This window comes from Syngnathus scovelli, chromosome 14 (genome assembly GCF_024217435.2).
Source record: "Syngnathus scovelli strain Florida chromosome 14, RoL_Ssco_1.2, whole genome shotgun sequence".
NCBI lineage: Eukaryota > Metazoa > Chordata > Actinopteri > Syngnathiformes > Syngnathidae > Syngnathus > Syngnathus scovelli.
In genome coordinates, this window is record NC_090860.1 from 6,617,958 (window position 1) to 6,639,706 (window position 21,749).

Genomic DNA, 21,749 nt, shown 5'->3' on the forward strand with positions numbered 1-21,749 from the left:
TTTCCTACAATATATTTTTGGTAAGTTGCGTAATTTATCTAGAGTTTTGATGTATTTACTTTCTTAATCACACTCACCTCTGGAGCTTTGACTTTGACAACGGCGGGCCACCATTTGTACAACGTTGCAGTTAGCCGAAGTTCCCCGCAGGAGGCCACAACCCTTGCTACGAACTAAAAAACAGGCAGGATGAAGATAATGAGATATTTGGCGAGCCACTTGAGGAGGACGCCGGGCTCAATGGGCGCATGATGGGCAGATCCCGGCCGTCGCGTACAACCTTTTGTCCCGTCGCATAATCCATTTGTTACCCTCAGAGCAATTTGTCCTCATTAACCCTCACGAGGGGACCGCGTGCGAGACAAAAGCTCCAGGGGAACAATAAAAACCTCCAGAGAGCAGAGCCCCAAACCCAAATCCATTTGTCAACGTTGCAGCAGCTCAAGTGGTTCCTGCACATTTCGACCCCCTTGTCTAACATCCGCAGAAGGATCCGAGCCAAAGAAATAATAAAGGAAACAGAGGGGTACACCTGAAAGAAACACAAAAAGAAATCCCCATTTCCGTGTTAACAATAACATATCCTTACAAAAAAGACGCCAGAACGCAAGTTCTATTGTACCGAGGTCACTCCATCAATCAAAGGGAAAAGAGTAGTGACATGACAGACAAAGAACGTCACTGAAGAATAAAACCGCTTACAGTAAATGCAATCACGAAAGAATGTGACACCTGTTAGCCGCTGACGTTTTATGACTTGGCAGTTTTTGCACCACTGTAGTGATTATTTTGATTTAACTAAATCAACTAAATGGCCTGTAATTGATTAGGAGTACAGAGCTCAAAATAAAAATAAATACATATATACGTATATATGTATATTTATGTACACACATTCTGGTCCTGGCTCTTTAACTACCATTTTTTATGAGCTTGAAGCAAGCACGCTGTGGCTCTAAGTGTGTGAGTGAGAAAGTGCAATCTGGCGCTCAAATACTTACAAACGTGTGTTTTTTAAGTTTGAATGTGTAGAATTTCATTTAGTGCTTCTGGAACAGTTTAGAACCAACGTAAATGAAATTGAATAGCACTAATGCAAAACGAGCCTGTTTCATTGCAATCGCTCGAAAAAAAGGAGAACGTAATTGTCGCTTTAGTCATTTATGAGGAGGACGGCGGCAGCGGCATCGTCGAGCGAGCGCAGCGGCAGCCCGTTTAAGCTGCGACGGCGGCGCTGCTTTGTTGGGTCTGCGAGATGTTTCGCAAACAAGAGTTGCCATAATCAGGTCATTTGTCATAATGACAACCATTAGCGTGGATCATCAGCAACGCAGCAGTCAGGCAAAGAAATCAGGTGGCCTCGCTCAGCTTCCTCCCAATTACGCGCCGTGGCGCCCGCACACGCGCGTGTACACACGTGCGCACTCTCGCTGTTAGCAGGTTGTTTGATTTGTCTGCTTGTCTGTTCGACACATCGCTGATAACCAGCCACGCTGATTTCGAGCAGTTTTTTTTTTTTTTTTTGCGTCAAAAATAACTTAGAGATCTAAAAACTTCAGCATGTGCAGTGCAATTCAGTTAAGAGTACACACACCAAAAAGTTATTTTGTTCAATCAGATGCTAACCTGATAATGGTCATGGATATGATCAATAATATACACTAATGCCAACTATCAATTTGAACTGGCAAGCAAATGAACGAAAACAATAAAATATATATATATACCAACAATGAAATTGAACGATTTTAAATGTTAACTACAGCACCATGGCAGCATGTCTGGCTGCTCACTCCATTTGAAGGTACAATATATAGCATGGAGCCTATGCTAAGCTAATGACTAGCAAGAAATGACTTCCCCTAAATAAAAAAAAAAAAAAACAAGGACAAGTGGCTAATGAAATGCATGCTCAAGTACGTACATAGCATGTAGCATGGCTAACGACAACCATGTAAATGATCAAAGAATAACAATTAAAGGAATTTGAAATGAAGCACAAGTCCAACGCTCAAAGTGCTTAATTTACATTTATTTACACAGGGGAGCATTATACCTGACTGGGGATGCACTGAAACAACGCAGATAAAACAGGCCTTGGTTTCCTCATGTAAGTTTTCTATGTCAGCCATAAAATTATCATCTGGGTCCATGCTACAGCTAATTTTACAATTCCATCAAATCATGTCAAAGTGGGAACTCGGGTCCATATGCAGGCTGGAAGTCATTGGCCTTCTTGAGCAGGGCTGCTTTGACGGCGCTAATCTTCTCATCCAGCTCGGTCAGACTGCAGGCCTGAAGGAAAACATCAACAGCAAAGTCAGCCTGGCAGCAAGGAGACGAAAGCCTCCCAAAAAGAACAGAAAAGAAGATGTGTACCTGAGCAGGGGAGGTCTTGGGTCTCTTGTGTGGGAGGTTCTACAAAGAAGTAGACACCTTGATGATTAGCCAAAAAGTCACGGCCTCCTCCTAAGTCTCAAGTAAAATGCATGCACTATAGGGTTTAAGTCTGAGGACTTGTCTATCCAAAATCTTTTCTGTTTTTTGGTGACGTCATACCAAAAGGACGCCCTCTACTGTTTTTCAGCAATAACTTCATTTTAGTGCCATTTTGTGACGTTTTTGTGGGAGCAACTACATGTAGCTGCTTGAGCAAACCCCCAAAATACATTTTATCCCCACCCCTCCCCACAAAAAGTGGTACTTGGACTGGAAAAGACCCCGCGGATTTATTCAGAAACACTCGACATGTGCGCTGGCACAAACATGCAGCGAGTCAAAAGGGGTTGAAGAGCGCAGCGTGCTGTGCTGTGCGATGGCGGCATCACGAGACGGAGAGACATGATGCGGCTCATCTCGAGCACACTTTGAAAACGTTACTACACACACACACACACACACAGACACACACACACAGCGGAACTACGTCTTCCATCAAGCCACGTCGCATTCTGCTCATGTGCTTTTGACGGCACGTGAAGTCCCGAAAATATGGGACATGTAATCGTGTATTCCTCAATGTTTCTGCCTTTTTAACAATATTGTTATCTATTTATTGCTATCATTACGATGATGATCTATTTAACTATGAAAGACAATGTGGTCTTAAAAGATGAAAAGAAAAACTATTGTACACAAGACAATGAATCGTGTGAAACAATTAATGAAGAGGATTATTCGTCGATTTTAAAACTTTGTAATGATTCAACCACCCAAACTGCCATCATAGCCTCATGTCAATTTCTCCACGGCATTTGGCACATTCATCATTTCATTTCGATTACGTTTAAGATTGTGAGAAGCCAAAATCAAAATTACGATACATTTTGGATTAATTGTCGAGCTCTACCTAGATGAACCTTGAACCTTTCCTAAGTTTCAGCCGAGCATGTTACCAAGTCCTAAAACTGAATATTGAAGTCTGCCTCGAGTCATGTGACTCAAGTCCCACACCTTTGTTGTCACCTGGGCCCACACAATGGCCGGTGACATGGCACCTCTCCCTCTTCACTAAAGGAGTGACCCGCTGGCAATTTTTTTTTGTTCACACTTTTCCCTCTGACAGCTCAAACTTTTCTGCTGGAGTCTCCATTTTTGCTCCAAGCGGCTAATGGTGCCTCACAGGTGACTTTGCTACTAGTAATAGCAGCGGAACTAGCTAGCAACTTCAATTAGCCGCTTACAGCTTTTGACTATGCCGGCTGGTTCTTGAGAAATAAAGCGTGCATGTCCTCACTGTGGATTGGAAATACTCTGGCGAGAGTCCCTCCAGCTGTAAGATGCGGTCCTCCAGCTTCTTTAGCCTCTGGTAGACACTCACAGGAACTGGGCCCGCTGCAAGAAAACATCCAAAATCACATATTAAACCCATAAAAAATGTGTGTGTAGTGATCCATCAGGGTTCTAAAGAATTCCAGTCAGGAGGTGAGCTTTCTTATTACCTGTCGGGAGTCTGAGGTGAGCCTCAATGTTGTTGAGCCGTTCCTCGATGGCTGGGTTGCCGCAGTCTTGTGTGGCAAGGCTTCGTGCCTGTTCGCCAGCTTCTCCTTGGCCTCTGGAGTGGGTCTGAGGCCCGTATGTGTTCACCACCCGCGTGACTGTGACAAATATTTACAAAAAAATAAAAAATAAGCACAGTTCATTTCTTTTCATGCTTGTTGAACTGCAGCAACGTTTGTTTAAAATGAGATGGGCAAGACACATCGTGCTTCCTTAATTCGTCTCAAGAATTAGTTTTGACAATTTAATAACGGTTGTCTGTGTTTTTTTTTATACACACAATTAGTGTGTAAATGCACAATGATTGCTAATTTTATGTTCCAGTTGCACCTTTGACGTGGCTTTTAAATCCGGGGAACGGCGTGAACACGGCGTCTGTTCTGGCGCAGCTCTCCCCTGGTGAGGAAGAACAAGAAAATTACATGAATAAAAGCACAATAACATCACGGCCGCCGTGTTTTCCAAGGCCGTTAGCTACTCCAGCTCAGTCCGGCCTGACCTCTCGCCCGCTGGAAATCAGCTCTCTCCCAAACATTGGCAATCTGTGCGCGGGCTCCCACTCTACACCACGCCGCATTCAATCCCCCCACCCCCACGCCGGCCTCGCTCACCCTGATTGCAGTCGATCACGTTGCAGAACTCGCGCACGTTGTTTTCATTGATCTCCATCTGCTTGCGCTCCATAAATGCAGATATCCTGCGCTCGATCTGGAGGGACGACACGCGTAATGACAGGCGATGGATTGATCGGCCATCCGCAAAGCAAAATTGTGTCGCCGCTGTGATGAGAATGTAACGAGGCAAACGGGAGGGGAGGGCGGGGGTGAGGGGAACCTCGCTGGGTTTGTGGGCGTCGCAATTTACATGATGAGGAATGACAATTGCAATTCCAGGTAGGCGCATCATGCTGGCCACTGTGGCGTGATAGAATATGAATACTGTTTGCTTGGCTAGCAAAATAAATGCACAACAGAATGGGGCCTCTTGTCCTCCATCCACATCCAATCTGAGAGTAATGAGCATCCACTTCATAATCCATCAAGGACCAGGCCCCGCTCTCAAAGTCCTCCAAGCTGCGCGGTCTCTCATAGCAGACCGCGCCGCTAAAGGACCCCCGCCCCTCCCCCTGTTGCCAGATCTCGGGCCTGCAATGAGCCCTTTAATGACGTGATGATTATTCATAAGCGTAACCCACCTCAGACTTGCCGGCACGGATTTGCACCAAGACGTCATCGGCTGCGTCAGGGAGGGGCAGGGTTGACGGGCTGCGGCGGAGGGCGGACGAGGACGCGGTGTCATGCGGCATTTCTTTCTCGGTCTCAAGTGACTCACGAGTTGGAGCCTCTGCCAGTGTTTTGAGGTTCTCAGACACGGCCTGGAGTAAATATAAATAAATACTTTTCCAATCCTTCATTCTATTTTTCATCACTATTTATTCCACAGCAACATTATTCGCAGCTGGTCGTAGCTGTTGGTTTTGTTTCGCTTGTGCCATGTAATGAGATTTCATTCTGTTTACTCTTTTGAATGACAATAAAGCAAGTCAAATTTGAAAATAATAATAATACAAAATGTAATGTTCAGCAACAGGTTTAGAGAATACAAAAGTTTATATGGTAATGAAAAACTGGGGCTTTAATGGGAGTCAATAAAGCAATTTTGCCCACTAAGATGTTTAGAACTATAGTTAAAAAAAAAGGCATCAAATTTGTTTTGTTGCTAGTCTTGGCACACAAACTGAGGAAATTGTACAAAAATCCCAGTGAAATGTTGAGAGGACATGTAGTGTACCTGTAGCTTAATGATGTGCTGTTGTAGACAGTCGTAAGTGTGAGCGGCGTCCGACGGCTGTGGACTCAAGGCATCCAGGTTGACTTCCATCCTCAAAGCGGCGTCACCTAATTTGAGCTGAGACACGCAAAAAAAAAAGCAAGAAATGTTTAGTATTTTTTCACTCAATTAACTTGTTTCAAATGATTGTAGTGAACATAAGTTTTCATTTTGTGTATTTTTATTCTTCATTTTATAAATGGGGATTTCTTCCTTTAATTTCTAAAATGAGAAAGCAAAAGGAAAGAAAAAGTTTTGCATTAAAAAAACCGCAACAAACATATCATTGGCAACAATTACTACGATGACTTGGTTCTTATCCGTCACAAAAATATATAGGAAAGAAACATTTTGAGCACTGTAGCGTGTCTCTTTACGAAGTTCTATTCATGTATTTGCAGTGGTGTATGATTATGCCTGCCCCATCCAATATGGCGGCCTGGCTAACAAAACACGGGGGTCTAATCCGCTCAATGAGGCATCTCCGATTGTCTGTGGAGAACAAAATCTCACAGTTTAAAAAGGCTTTTACTTCTGCGAGGATGTCGGGTGTTTACGTTGTGAAATGCTGCCGTGCAGCAGCGACGTGCATTAGCATGTGAGCTAGCAAACAACACCGACTTGGCTGTCTTCCGCGCTTAAAAAAAATACCGAACCAACCTCACTGACGAGGTCGGCCAACAGCTTGAGCAGGGCACTCATGCAGTCCGTGTAGCTGGACAATTTGCTACAAGTGGACTCCTTCGCGGAAGGGAAACTCTCACCGGTTAGCTTCATTGTTTCCGCCATTGCTGTTTTACGGCAGGAGAAGACGTGCACGCCGATTGGTTGGAAGAAAAACATGGAGGGCGGAGCGTACGCGTCACTGCGTGGGCGCGCGTGTGCAGCCGAGAGCGCCCACTTCACATAAAACCCAAAAATAAAATCCCGATTATAAATTCCATAATTATTTTAGAAATGGTCATCATAGTGTGGGTGGACTCAGTGAGATTTTTCACCAGCATTTACACCCTAATTTGCTCATTATGCTGATTTTTCTAGTTTTTTAAATCGAGACCACTCTTTAAAATTTATAATTAATCTCAGGCTTTAAATTTTCGCTCTCAAACCATGTTTTAAATACCTCAATTCGTCACTTCTCAATAACTGTAAACAATGATGCTTTGGCATGTAAAAACACATTTGATAATACAGAATATGTTAATTGCATTAGATGAAAAATCACGCATTATAACGTAGTTAAAAATTATAAAACCAGGTTTATAATGACATACTTACCAGTTAACATTACACTTGACAATTCATACTAAGGAACAGTCATGCTCTAATGAGAACATTGTTGTTGAGTGCAGAGCAGCCTGTGCAGCAGTAGCATCGACCACAATGGTGATTTTCGTGTGAGTGAGTGTGCGCACGTTGAGTGACTGTGGGAAAATCTGGCTGCTCTATTCATTTTGCCGTCTATTCACTTGATGGCGAGAGAGACTGATGAGGACAACAACAGGAAAATGACAGTTGCTGGCAAACGAGAAAGCACCGCGGCACTCATGCGCCTCAAATCTATTTTCGTGGGTTAATCATTTTAGAAAAAAATGAGGACAAGTTCCTTGGTTTCATTTGTCTGTGTTCTACCCAAACGGGAGCGGAACTGTAATGGTTTGGCACACTGAGCCTACGTTCTCCCTACGGACTTATATTTGAATGGACTTAACATGCCGTCGGAAGAATTTAAACCCCTGGTGGCCATCTTACGTTGCCACCCACTAAAACCGACTAATTTGAATACATCGATGGAGGGAGGTGTATCTCATGCATGTGGTTTACATGTTGTCAATTTTTAAATGAACTGCAAAACGACTATCCTGATATTTCCAATCTTCGGTTTCATTTTTTTTAAACAAATTATTTGTGCCTTTTTCATTGTGTACAGCGCTGATAATTGTTAAAAACAGCATGCAGTTCAAACGATACAGCACAATTTTACGCACATTGCGTGTTGCCTTGATTTCGTCCCCCCCCCCCCCCCCACACACACACCCACTTTGTTTTAAATACATTTTTTTTAAAAAGCGCCTGCACCTGTCACCTGGGGTCCCGCTGCCTCTATTCAATCCTCATTTACATAACCTCGTTTAGCAGTTCACAAATCAGAGCCATTAGGCGCCGCTCACGGGAGCCGAGGCTTCTAATTTGCCGCCACCATGCAGTCAGCCGGGAAATTGTTGCGCTCGGGAGGCCCCCCAAAAGAAAGGTACGCGTCCTGGCTTTGATTGTTGATTGTGATGGTAAATGTACAGATGATTAGGACACGTGACCACGTCACCCTCCCCCCGCCCCCACGGCACTATTGATTTCTTGCCAGAACTCAGCAGGCAACCGATCCCGGGTGGTGCTGGGAGCCCGCATGAAGCAGGAAAGACATGGGTCATCTGTAGGCCACATTTAGCAAGGTGCACAAGTCATCTTGCTGGTAAATGTCCGTCCGCGCCTCTGAGCGTTTCCACTCTATTCATTTTCATTCCAGCACATTCTATGGCCTCAAATTCATACCAGTGCACGCTTACACAAATTCGGTGACTGCCCAAAAATTTCCTCTTCGCTGCCGGTGCGTGAAATGATTGTCAAGTTGTGAGCTCGCTGCTTCAGCCCATGCGCAACCATTTATAACGCCATTCCTCAAAATGTGCGCGCGCGCAATCACTCCAAGTTCCCAAACGGGGGGAGCCTTTTATTGATGCGCCGTCGATTCAACAGGCTGTGAATAGGCCCAGTCAAGAGCCAAAAATATATTTTCAATCTGCATTCAATTTGGCAAAGATGACAGCAAGGAGGAGTGCGATTCACGCTGCCGCAAACTTGCCGCCGGCGCATTGTGAGGGGGGGAGCGGGGGGTATCTTTTGGAGAAGCCACGTTTAATTAATCAACAAATCGCTACTTTCCTCCTCCTACTCCCGCTCGCATGTGTTTGCACTTCACGCTCGGCATGAGGCGCATCCTAAAGATTGCGCGAAACATTGCGTAACAACACAATGTGATATGTGTTGATATGAAAAGAGTTAGCAGACTGTCAAAAGGGTCACGTCGCACAAAAGTGTTCACGAGGGGGTGATTCGCGAAAGTGCGCTGGGCCGGCTGCATTTTTTTTTAACCAATATATTTTATTCTTTCACTTCACTTGAGGATAATTTATTACAAGTGTGCAGAGCAGGTCGGTGTGGGGGAGGGGATTTAGCAGAGTGGTGCTCGAGAATGCTATAGCAACCAACAAGGGGACCTTTGGTAAAAGCAACTGTGCTGCTGGAGTTGCACAAAAAAAGAAAAAGAAAAAAGAAAAAGGACACCAGACATGCAGATCATGGCGGAGTAAAAGCGTTTTAAAACAAATTAGCTCCTTTCCAATGCAGATGCAATTAGCTTACATGAAAGTTCTAATTGTTTCATTTTAGACTAAAATATTTCAGTAGTGGCACCTCAAAAGTCTACACACCCCTACACAATTTGTGAACCTAAAAAAAACTGACACCAAGATAATTTCAAAACCTTTTTCCCTACTATTAATGTAACCTATCTGTACTGATACTGCAATAATGTAGTTGCACAAGCGTGCACACCATCTTATAAATGGAGACGTGGCCACATTCAGAATGAACTCATCGCATTCAAAGGCGAGTCAGCACATACCTGCCACCATTTGAAGCACATCCGACTGAAGTCCAGTTTTTCTAGTAGGCTTTCCCTGACATATCTTTTCCAAGCAGAAAATAAAGATTTTGCGCTTACATTGACAGCTACTTGGAATTGTTCGCAATTTCATGCTTCACAGTGGGTACGTTATACTTTGGTGATGAGCAGCAATTTGTTCGTGTCAATAAAAAAAATCACAGCTTGTGTTGATGTGATGACGGAAATTTCATTTTTGTGGATTGCTATTACAAAAAAAAAAAAAAAAAACGACACAAAGTTGGAATGCATTTCGTTCCAAGTGTGCTATTTTGTTTGAAAATGGGCTGCTTGGGGGATTGTGAAGAAGAACATACATATAGGGGCAGCCTATAGCTCGCCCCTAATCTCGTAATCTTCCCTCCTGACAGGACAGGTCTTCTTAATGTTGTCTTGACAAATTACTTTTAATGAAGATGTAATTAATGGAAGTAGACTGTCAAAGCAAACAAGCCTTCTAATTGATTTGTGGGAGGTGGGGGGGGCGCAGAGCGCGACCTCGAGCCAAGCCCAACCCGCCTCCCCCTTTGTCCGGGGGAGCCTCTATTGATTAGTGCCTCTGTGTATCGCCGCGCATGTGTTTGGCTTCATTAAGAGATAACGGCTTCCTGATTACTTCCATCCCCGGCTTTAATGTCGCTTAATGTCTACTTTGTTCCCGTGTCATGTCGGGGACCAGCGGGAATAATAAGAGCGTGTGGGTGGGCCTGGCGAGGAGGGGGGCCCCCCGTGAGGGGCGGTGGGCCATCAGGGGGATCGGTGGAACGGGTTAGAAAAGCAGTACCTCGAGACGCAGCATGTGGTCGGTCTGCTAAACTGTTGGCAGCCAGTTCAGTGCCAGTCGGACCTGATGCCATGCTAACGTACAAAGTATCTCCATATTTTGTATCCTGCCTGTTTTAGAATGATACCTCCTCCAACACACCTGATTCAAATGATCTGGATGGTTATCAAATCCTGCCGAGCTTGCTGATCATTTGATCAGGTGTGTTGGAGGAGGCAGACATCTAAAAGAGGCGGGCAGGCAAGATGGAGGCCCTCGAAGAACGCAGTTTGACAGCTGTGGTTTTTAGAGCGATAGCTTCACCCCAAATTACAACGCCAAGGGTGTTCAACTTCAGAGATTCCACCAAATTTTCTGGTAGAATCCTTTTTGGCAGTTCAAAGTTAACTCCGCTTGCTCCCTTCAAAAAAAAGTTCTTCTTTCTTTTTGAAAGGGAAGCATTACCCCGGCGGCCCCCCCTCGCGGTCGACTTCCGTTCGCCGAGCCTGTAAATTGACCACATTAAGAAAAGCACGTCTCCAACTGAGCAATTGAAAAATACACGGTGACAATTGCGCCTAAAAGAAGCCGGCGGGGGCGACGCGCCACAGAATTGCATGTTAGCTAATTGTTAATTGAGGCGGCTGCCAGAGGCTAATTGCGTTGGCGCAGCCATTTGCATGATGGACCAGCCACCTGCCCGCAGCCTCTGCCAGAGCAAACTATATAATTAGTCAACCTTTTTTTTTTTGACTGTCGCCCCTTTTGTGTCACATGAATTCCTCCTAATGACATATTTCATTAAGAAAGAGAAGGGCGGTGGAAGAGTGGGAGGGGGAGCGGTGGGCAAATATCACCACCACCCTCCCGGCTAATCCCCTCGCAGGCTGTAGAAGAAAATATGTTAAGTCTCAACAGGTCCTAATGTGTGGGACCCTATTTACCTCGAACCTCGGGGGGTGGTCCTGGCTGGGGGTTAAATGGACATTTGTGCCTTTTCTCAGCTGGGATCATAGCAGCGGCCAAGACGGACGCCATTAAGCTGTCACATTTTGGGGATCTTGATTGCGTATTGTCTGGCAACATTCAAGGCTTCTTTGGGTGCTGCAACCTATCATTCACTTTGGGTGGGTGAGCAACATGCGGAACGTGGGACACTTGGCAGCCCCTGGGAGAATCAGGAAACTCAAAAGTGAGGATCGTTCATTTTCATACACTGAAAAAAAATGCTGTCTTGAATTTACTCAATTTGATTTGGTGAAGTGGTTGAAGAAAATTAAAACATTTGGATCCTGACACAATTCTTGTTTATCGGGAGGAGGTGCGTGTGTCAATTCCCTTTGACCCTTTGACTGATGCCCTCGCCAGGCCATTGATGGGCTCATTTAATCTCCAGTTATCTCAGCGGGGTGCTGACAGAGAAAGTGTGGCCTTAACCCGTTTAGTCATGCCTTGTTAGCCCCCAATGAACCCCCAAAGGACCCCCGGGCGATACTGTACACAGACCCATGGGGGGGGGGGGGGGGCGGTACAGAGGGCCACATGCTTGATTATGAGGCGTTCACTGGCAGAACGCAGACTTGCGGCATCTGCTTGGGAGAAGGGTCTCAATCTGATTGCTTTTCTTAAAGTAGTTTGGGTTTCAAGTGGAAGGGTAGGGTTTGAAGTCAGGGTTTCAAATTAGAAGGTTTCTTTTAATTAGAAATTTGTCTTGTGAACGCCTTTCTCCCTTCCTTCCTTCTTTTCATTTTTTGTACTCCGTATGTCTTTTTATCATTCCTTCCATCCATCCCTTTCTTCCAACTTTCCTTTCCTCCTTCCTTTGTCATATCTTTTCTTTTCTTATCTTTCTTACATCCTTATCATTTTGACTTTCACTTCATCATTCCTCCATTACTTCCTTCTTTCCATTCACACTTCCTTGGTTCTCCCGTTCCTTTTTTTCTTCCTTTCGACATACATTCCATAGATCCTTTGTCCTTTCCATCCTTCCTATGTCCTTTCTTAATCCCTCCGTTGTTTCCTGCCACCACCTACTTCGCTCCCTTCGTTGCGTCCTTCCTTCGTGAAAATTGGAGCCCACCTCCTTTTGGGCCCAGCCTGCATTTCTCCCAATAAAAGCTGCGCAGAGCGATGGAAGGCATTCCCACTGCAAAGCGGGCGGCCATGAGCTGAATGAGCTTGTAGGCTGATGGGATGCAAATGCGCGGCGAGCCCTCGCGGAATTTGGAGAGCGCACTTGTGCATTGGGATGAGAGGGCGGCAATCTGTACGGCTCTGTTTGACAATGAAACCAATAATGGAACACAATACAGTCAACACTCACTTGTTGTCGGCTTTAGGAACCAAGCTCGGAAGCGAACAGCCTCAATTCACCACAAATATTTGCCCAACCCCCTTGCTAACAAAAAGTATAGCATGCACCCAGGAAAGCTAACTCACTATAGCCTATGGAATGGATGGTTACATTTCAAAATAAAACTGAATTAATATAAGCAACTGTTCGTTCATGAGCCGTAAAGCAAAAGACGTATGCAACAAGGACGCTATTCTGAAGGACAGCTGCGCAACAGGTGCAACACACACACACACACACACACAAACACACACACACAATGGTGCCACAACAATGCAAACACTTGCGTTGGCTTAGTTGAGAATAAAAAAACAGCACTTGAATCGCTTGGAGCACCAGCAGTTCACCACAGTTAGCGTGCGCAAACATTATTTGAACAATTTTCACATGTCGACTACGTTATGCCTACTCTTGTTTTTTTTCTTTTAATAAAAACTTGAAATAAAATATGTTATTCACCAGACATGCTGATGCAGACTTCTTTCCTTCCTTCGCTTGTTTAAGCTAGCTGGTAGCGCTCATACGTGCTGCTCTGAAAGAGCCAGCCAAAAACTTTTGCTGGTTGAAACAAGCCAGCCAGCAATGGCAACGTGAAAAAAGGTGGTTTGATGTCAATTAGTTGAACCTGGGTTTTGAAGGAATGAGGTTGAAATACAAAAAGTCCTACCTAGCTACAAAAACAGATATGCTCAAACCTCATTGAATAAAGTACATAAGCAGAAAAGTATATTCACATATTAAATCAATAAAAGAAACACTTTATAATTATACCTACACACCAAATCAATAAAGAAGACATAACTAGACATTTTTGATAATTGGTAATGAGAAAGGTTTTTATAACTTTATGATCTGAAATATATTTCTGAGCACTTTGAAATAACAAATGACTTTCGATATATTGCCTAAATAGCTTAATGACCCTTAAGGAACTGTGTAATGCATGCCTGATGTTTTTTCTCTAAATCATGGACACGGCCAGAGTCGTCTTGACCGTTCAGTACTTGATTGTATCTTATGTTTTGACTAATGCTAGACGCCAGTTTTTGATTACGACTGAACGCTCTGCACAGAGGGAAATATTTTGCCTAACAAAGAAAAGATACGGTTGGAAGCATGATTAAACTAAGAATAAGCAAAGACATGAAGTATCAAAAGAACAGCAATAGATTAATGATGTCACAGCCAAAAGCTAACATAATTTCGTACAAAATGACAAAATTGAAAGAATGAGGTACGACAGTGTATGTCCAAGATTGGAGAAGAATGTTCACAGGAAGGTCACGTGGAGATAAAACCAGCAGGTGCCAGAGGGAGCCAGCCAAGGACTCGGCCAAAGATGATCGCCAAGGCCGAAGGACGGGATGGAAGACAACAGCCCCCACACACACCGAATCGCCTATAACCAGCACCCACTCCCATGGCGAACTTGCCCCACCCCAAAGACTCATCACCCATCAAACTCGGCCCACACTGGCATGTGCAGCTGATATAAGCTAACCAAAGAACCTTGAGCGTTGCCTTTTCTGAATGGAGACTTTCCGCTCTTGAAGGGCCCAGCGCTGTATTGTACTTTCCTGAAAACAGAGCTTTTTGAACAAGAATTGTGATTGAACTCAACCAACCTGTGTGAGTCTAATTTCTGCTTCAGTGTCTTAGCATTTTCCTAAATCTGAAGAAATCAAACGTGCACGCAGTGAGTAAATTGGATAACAGGTGATTGGCAATGGCTTTGCCGTGAGGCGCAGATAACGCGCTCCCTAAATTGTGGACAAAATCCAACAGTTTCAAACCAAACATGGTGACGCGGCATTTTGTTGCTATGCTGCACGCAAGCGGAATAAGCTAAATTTATAGGGCCACTTGTTGCAATCTATGTTCGAAGGATTCCACGAGTTTGCAATGAAAAGAAGAGTAAAAATTACATATTTGGAGGCTTCATTTGTAATCCGCTACATTCATCCTCTACTTTTGCTCAGTTTATTCAAGTTAAAGGCGTAAACGGCAAAGCCAATGCGTCCTTGGAGGTCGTTGCGCTTGTAAAGCCGAGACACCAAACCTTGACGACCTGCCCTTTCCACCGGCTTCAATTGGCAAATTTACATATTTGCCGACGTTGAACAAAAGGTCGCCAGCACCGAGTGGCTCCAATATTTGATTGCTGACCCCAGAAGGAGTGAAACAGCCTTGGGAATTTGCTCCCGCTCTTTCTCCGCCAGTCACATTGCTGTCACCTTGGACCAAACAAAAGCATATCCTCAAGTTTCAAAAAAGCAAGTTGGGGCAACAACGTTGTAGGTTATGCTACAATTTTGCAATAAAATGAATCGAGAACACGCGTGGAACAAATTAGTGATGCTACTTGGTAATAAACAATTACAGGTGTATAACAAGGAGTCAAGCATCGAAAAATCATTTTTGCAACGAATTGGGAAAAACTGACACAAAGAACAATGTTTTTTAGGGATCTGACACAAAAATTGTGAATCACACATTACTGATGACTGTTGACAAGAATTTGCTACATCACCATAACTTAAGAACCCATCCATCCATCCATCCATCCATTTTCTGAACCGCTTAGTCCCCACGGGGGTCGCGGGCGTGCTGGAGCCTATCCCAGCCGTCATCGGGCAGTAGGCGGGGGACACCCTGAACTGGTTGCCAGCCAATCGCAGGGCACACAGAGACAGACAACCAATCGCACTCACACTCACACCTAGGGACAATTTGGAGTGATCAATCGGCCTACCAAGCATGTTTTTGGAATGTGGGAGGAAACCGGAGTGCCCGGAGAAAACCCACGCGGGCCCGGGGAGAACATGCAAACTCCACACAGGGAGGGCCGGAGGTGGAATCGAACCCGCACCCTCCTAACTGTGAGGCGGACGTGCTACCCAGTGCGCCACCGAGCCGCCCTAACTTAAGAACCACTTATTCCAAATAAATGGTAGGTTTTACTACATTTTTGCCCCAACATTTTTGTTTCTTGTTGGATTTAATTTTTCTTTAATTCTTTGTTTTTGTGGGGTTTTTTTTTTGCAGTTATGTTTAGGTGTGTGTGTGTGTGTGTGCGTGTATGTGTGTATGTGCGCGTGTGTACGTGTGTGTGTGTTCTTCAGGGCCACCAAACGGGGGAAGGGGATAACATATCGCAAATATGAAAAATTTGATATAGTGCAAAGCGTGGATTACAATTCACCATCTAAGCAGTTCAATAGAGTAACAAAAATGATGTAATGAAACAAACAAACAAACAAACAAACAAATTGACCAAAATAAGGTAAGATTCCAAAGCCTGTGTCTCTATTATTGTAAAAATGAGCATATAAATTCTGCTTTAAGTCAAAGGGCAACGCAGTAAAAGGATATATGGATCATATCACGCGAACACGTTTGACATTATACGCGTGCTTGTTCCACGGGTCATTTTGTAACGATTGTATGTGTCAACACGAAATTGAAAAGCTATTTCCACCCTGAAATTAGACGACCTGCACCGAGCCGCGTTGCCTGGCAACCACATTGTTAGGTGGCGAGAGAGTGGCTGACCCCCACCCCGCCCATTCGCCAGTTCCCCTTGCCCTTAATGATGAATAAAGCTTTTTAGAATTTTTTTCTCAAACACCTTGAATTTTTTATATATATATGTAAAAAACAGGGTCCAATTCAAAGTATATAAAAAAGAAAACAAATATTTGCTTTGCTAGTGATCTCTCCCAGCATTGATTGATTGGTGATAAGATGGCGTTTAGCCTGCGATAAGCTGCTGTTTGATGTGCGTCGACTCACGCACCCAAAAAAGTAACATTGAAAGACAAAGGCAACAAAAAGCTCGAGTTGACCGAGCAAACGGACCCGCCCTAACACAAAAGCCCAAGAATGGACTTGCTGTTTGCTCCTCCGTGATGAAACGTTTCACGTGAGTTTGCCGTCAACACGTCAATCTGTGCCGAAGAAATGAAAGGACTTAAAAAAAAAAATGTTCTGTCAAAGCACTTGGAGTTTTTTGTTTTAATAACAAATACTTAAAAATGAATTACAGTACTGATAAGATCCTGGCCTATTATTTTGAATTTTTTTGTTAGAAAATATTTCATTAATGTTTGTGACAGCTGTTGTGAATGTGCTATCTGAATAAAGATGTACTGTATTCTAGTAGTAATACTAGAAACGTGTTTTTCAAGCTCGAGTTGTCATCCTAATTGTATGAAAAACAGGACGGAAACAACATACAATATAAAATCATTGATATGTTCTGTATGTCCCTTACAATATTGTTTTTACTGGTTACAAAACAAAATACATGTTTAGTAATACAAAAATGTAACATTCAACTTTAATAAATTAAAGTGTGGCAACTGTTATGGGGCAGTTCAAATGAATTACAAATAAATACAAGTGAATTTTGAATTCTAACACTAATGAAGATACTATTTTGTTAAGTTTTGTTACATCTATGATTTTGTCATCATGTTTTTTTATTGCAGTACTATTTGTATTTAATATTTCTTTTTTTTTAAAAAACAGATTGTAAGGTCCACTTTGGCAGCACATTCCTCAAATGAGGGAGAGAGGTGTAGGGGAAGGTCACCTTTCCATAATTTATTAATAAGACTATTTTTCCCGTGTTAAGTCTATGATAATTTACATATAAACGTACAAATACCAAACCAAATGACAGCAAGATTGTCCCAACAGAAAAAAAACTGTACAATAGAGCTGAAAATTCCAACTTTTTACATGAGGAAGGGGCGCGACAAGGAAAAAAAAAAAAAAAAGGCAGCTAATGTAAATCTATGTTGGAGCTAATATAATTTACATAAATAAATCCCACAAGTTGCGGTAGAAAAAGCGAGTCCGGAAAAAATCCTTTCCTCAAAAATGTTTGTTTTTGAAAATGTGCGATTACTTGAGGAAGTCGCATTTGTGCCCCCTTTTTGGTCACCACGTCCTGCCGTACAAGAGCGCCGAGCACTGCAACGCGCTTCCGTACTCAGCTGCGGGCGAATTGAGGTGCGACAGTCCGCCCACTTGGCCGCCGTGCAGCGCTGGCGGGCTGGCAGACAGCGGCGGTGCACCGGCGGCCACCAACTCCGGAGAGTGGCCGGCGCTGCTCGCCTGCTGCTGGCCGGACATTAGCATCACGTTGGCGGCTTGCTGCTGCTGCTGTTGCGGATGCCCGTGCGGGTGCTGGTTGTGAGCGTGGTTGTGATGATGTTGATGGTGGTGGTGCTGTTGCTGCTGCTGCCCCGCCGTCGGCCCGCTCCCTTGACACGGCTTGCCGTCCTTAACCAGAACCGGAACCGCCACCCTGCGGGGCGATTGCTGCTGCTGCTGTGATTGCTGGCAAGCCGACGCTGAGCCGCCCTCCTGCTGGTGCATCTGCTGCTGCGACACCTTGTCCTTGGCTTGCCTCTTCATCTTGTAGCGATGGTTCTGGAACCAGATTTTGACCTGGGTGGGCGTCAGGTGGATCATGCTGGCCAGGTGCTCGCGCTCGGGGGCCGACAGGTACTTCTGCTGCTTGAAGCGGCGCTCCAGTTCGTACACTTGGGCCTGCGAGAAGAGCACGCGGCGCTTCCGGCGCGGCACCGCGGCGCTCAGCGAGCCATGCATGCCCTTGGCGTGGGCCTCCGCCAGGGAGCCCAGCCCGCCCATGGCGCCCATGCTCATGGCCGACGACGAACCGTGCATGAAGCGGGAGACTGTGAGGGGCACGCGCACACACAGACACACGCGCGCGCTCGTCAGTTCAAACATCTCAAAACATGCACACACTGGAAAAAAGTTGTTGGCTTTACCTGTTTAAAAAAAATAAAAAGACAACAATAAAATCAAGTTCCACCAACTTAATTTTATTTAGTGTGATATTTAAGTTGAGGGCAGATTTTAAAGCGTGCAACCAAAGCCCATGTTGCTGGTATTGTGTTTTTTTTACTCTATCCAACAGACTCGTGTTTCCAGTTCACATATTACACTTTGAGTAGCAAATTTGCACATATATCTCAAAAGTACTCAGATTTATAATTGTGATGATAAGAAAACCTCATTTGTTAAAACAAACAAACAAACAAACAAACAAACAAACAAAAACAACAAAAAAACATTAAGTTTAACAATAAATTTGTTTGGGATTAGGTTCAATATTTTACAGGGGGGAGTATAAATCCACTTTTAGCAACAAAATTCAATTCACGTATATGGCTGAAAAAAGAATTTTGATAGAATTTGATTAAAAAATGTACATTGGTTGCATTTGATTAAATTACATTATATTAACACTGATTATTTTAAAGATGGACCTCATTTTACCACAATCTAATTATGTGTGTGTAATGAACAGATTAAACTATAGACGTTTTAAACGCACACCACCACCAATAATAATAATAGCAATAATAACCCTATAGACATAGACAGGTGTGTACATGGGGGTGGACATGAGAGGTGTGAGAAGCCTTGTCAGTGGGCCAAGTTTTGGGCTCCCGTGAAGCACCCCCCCCTTTCAAAAACGTCAATTCACTGTTTTTTGTTGTTTCATTAATAATTAGTTTAATTTAATCGTCACATAATTTCATGGAAATGTGTCTGTTTTAAAAAAGTATAAGTATGAAAAACATTTTTTTCATGGTGTAAAATATGTATTTTATATTTTTACTTGGTAAATATTCTATATAAATTGCTTGATTGTATATTGTAGTTGTAAATAAAATAAATAATGTAAATAAATATATATTTTTTATTTTTGAATGAATAAATACTTTGTTTTATTTCGTAGTTTTCAATCATAAACACTATTTTTATTAGAAAATCACAAAAAATATTTTTTCCTCTTCAATTTTGTTGTATTACAGTATGTACTATCAATCTTTAACAATAGAGGTATTATTGAACAATAATAATAAAAACTTGTCAAATAATCAAAAACTAGCAAATGAAAATGTTTTGTTGCAGCTGTAAAAAATAAAAATGTATTTGTCTTTAGTTTTGAAAAGTTAACACGGTAAATAACTATAGTTTTCTACTTTCTACTTTCTACTTTTCTTGCAATTAGTTCAATAATCATCATTTCAAATCTGTTAGTATATGAATTAAAAATTTGAAGGCAGTTTATATCTATATATAGATAAATATAACTTTACAATAATTTTTCTTTTACTATAAATTGGAAAAACGGTATCATTTTCTATTTTCACATCGTAAAATATAGACGTCTAAAATGTTTAAATGATAAAAATGCAGTCTTAAATGATAAACATCGGTTAATTTGCAGTTGTTTTATTTATTTTTTATTGTTAAGACGTTGTTGTGAATAAAAACTGCAATATTTTCTAGTTTTGAAAAAGAATAAAGGGTACAAATATTAAAACCTTGCAATTTAAATAAATGTAATTTTCAATGAAAGTGTATTATTTTTCATTTTGACCAAATATAGACTTTTTTGATCCTTGAAATGTTCCGTAAAAAAAAAAAAAAAAAAATGTTTAAATGTCAAGTGGCGCCCGTGTGCGCGTGAACTCACTCGTAGAGAAGCGTGGGTCAGCGGCGGGGTTGGCCGGGTACCATCCGGTGGCGGCGGCCGCCCTGACTCCGTCCTGGTAGGGCGCCAGGTCACCGGCCACGCTGCCGTTGCAGTAGCCGCCCACCGCGCTGACGGCGGCGGCATGGGACAACTGTGGCACCCCGGCGGCGCTCATGTGGTAAGACACGGTGCCGCCAGCTCCGCCGCCAGCGCCGCCGCCACCACCGGCGTTGGGCCCCAGGTGGTGATGGTGATGATGATGATGATGGTGGGGCTGCTGTTGCTGCTGCTGTTGTTGCTGCTGCTGTTGCTGCATGGCCGCCTGGGACCCCTGCAGCTGCCGGTAGCCCCCCAAGTTGTTGCCGCTGTTGTTGGCCGCCACCACCGCTCCAACGCCGGCGGCTTCCATGGCGGCGGCGGCGGCGGCCGCCTTCTTGTAGCTCTCCTCCAGTGGACTCAGGATGTCGGACACGGAAAAGGGGGTCGTATGCTTGGGGCTCATCGACATTATTTGTCCTGGGGGGTCTCCTCTTTCTCTTCTACTTGTGTTTTTCTCTTTTCTTTTTTCCCCTTTTTTTTTAATGTCCCTCGTCTTGTAGTGGTTGTTGCAAGTCCTTCTGGTTGTTGTTAATTGGGTGGAGTGGGAGCTGGCCGTGGCTGGCTCGGGGGGTCCACGCAGCACACGTTTAAGGCGGAGGAGGGAGGAGGTGGGGGCGGGGGCTGTGGTGACGTCAGCGCGGCACTTTATTACCTGCGCTGACTGCTGAGGGCCTCTTGATGAGCAGCACGAGACATGCAGCCACAGTGGGCTGTCTTGCGTGGACCACTTCTTCGTCTTCCGCAGACTTGAGAACAGAACCACTCACTCCTTTCACGGTCTGTTTTTAATAGACCGCCCACGTGCACCCGTGACAGTGGGTCCTGAGGACAGAAAGTTGCCATTTTTAATTTTCCATTTTTCGACAAAAATATTGTTTAATTTACAATTGAGTTTGAAAATATTTTCCATTTTCTAATATTTTTCACACTGTATCCTTGCATTGTAAATATATATACACTTCTCTTGAGAATAATAAGATTCATCTTCTATATTATAGTCAAGTAATTTTGAATGCGATATTTTATTTGATATGGAAAAACGGATGATTAATAATTTGTTTCGTCATTTTGAATAATAAAACTCCCGTTTATATTTTGGAATGGCAATTATGAGGAGTTAAACTGTTTTATTCCATATCTCCATATTACAAAAAACATTTTTGTTTCATCATTGTATATATTTTTGCTTCTTTGAGTATCAGAAATTGTTTCTATTTTGAAACATTATTTTCTATTTGTAAGCAACAAACATGTATTACCTTGTATTTTCTAATTTTATTTTCTAGTAGAAAAAAATGCAAAAATATATTTACTCTTTTGTTAGGATGTTAGGATGTTTTAAATTCTATTTTTATATTTTACAAAATGCTATTTCTGTTCATGAAGAAAGAAAATGTAGTCTTCTATTTTCTCATCCGGAGTAGGTCGAAACTCAAATGGCTCAAAACGGGTCAAG

The 21,749-nt window shown here is 43.3% G+C and overlaps 2 protein-coding genes across 5 annotated transcripts; both read right to left on the reverse strand.

Moving 5' to 3' along the window:
- Positions 1 to 2,011: 2,011 nt before the first annotated feature.
- mbip (MAP3K12 binding inhibitory protein 1) lies at positions 2,012 to 6,701 on the reverse strand. Of its 4 annotated transcripts, none has more exons than XM_049741020.1 (9): positions 6,594 to 6,701; positions 5,791 to 5,907; positions 5,195 to 5,374; positions 4,611 to 4,707; positions 4,330 to 4,395; positions 3,942 to 4,097; positions 3,737 to 3,834; positions 2,380 to 2,418; positions 2,012 to 2,295 (listed from the first exon to the last, which is right to left on the reverse strand). In XM_049741020.1, the coding sequence occupies exons 2-9, from the start codon at positions 5,878 to 5,880 to the stop codon at positions 2,188 to 2,190; spliced, it is 834 nt and encodes a 277-aa protein (XP_049596977.1). In that variant the 5' UTR covers positions 5,881 to 5,907; positions 6,594 to 6,701; the 3' UTR covers positions 2,012 to 2,187. The 4 variants fall into 4 exon arrangements, with proteins under 4 accessions (XP_049596977.1, XP_049596974.1, XP_049596975.1 ...); XM_049741017.1 differs by having other exon boundaries at positions 6,490 to 6,657; XM_049741018.1 differs by having other exon boundaries at positions 3,684 to 3,834; positions 6,490 to 6,657.
- Positions 6,702 to 16,317: 9,616 nt separating this feature from the next.
- Positions 16,318 to 20,901, reverse strand: nkx2.1 (NK2 homeobox 1). The gene is made up of 2 exons (XM_049741224.2): positions 20,195 to 20,901; positions 16,318 to 18,377 (listed from the first exon to the last, which is right to left on the reverse strand). Exons 1-2 carry the CDS (start codon positions 20,700 to 20,702, stop codon positions 17,614 to 17,616), a joined length of 1,272 nt encoding a protein of 423 aa, XP_049597181.1. The 5' UTR covers positions 20,703 to 20,901; the 3' UTR covers positions 16,318 to 17,613.
- Between the last annotated feature and the right edge of the window lie 848 nt (positions 20,902 to 21,749).

Excerpts from the sequence above, each read along its gene's own strand:
- mbip (XM_049741017.1), bottom strand. The coding sequence starts at position 6,618 with ATGGCGGAAACAATGAAGCTAACCGGTGAGAGTTTCCCTTCCGCGAAG. Across the intron at positions 5,908-6,489 it reads TGGCCGACCTCGTCAGTGAG|CTCAAATTAGGTGACGCCGC; the intron begins GTTGGTTCGGTA and ends TGCGTGTCTCAG. Across the intron at positions 4,098-4,329 it reads ATTTAAAAGCCACGTCAAAG|TCACGCGGGTGGTGAACACA; the intron begins GTGCAACTGGAA and ends TATTTGTCACAG.
- nkx2.1 (XM_049741224.2), bottom strand. The coding sequence starts at position 20,702 with ATGTCGATGAGCCCCAAGCATACGACCCCCTTTTCCGTGTCCGACATC. Across the intron at positions 18,378-20,194 it reads TGACCCACGCTTCTCTACGA|TCTCCCGCTTCATGCACGGT; the intron begins GTGAGTTCACGC and ends TGCCCCTCACAG.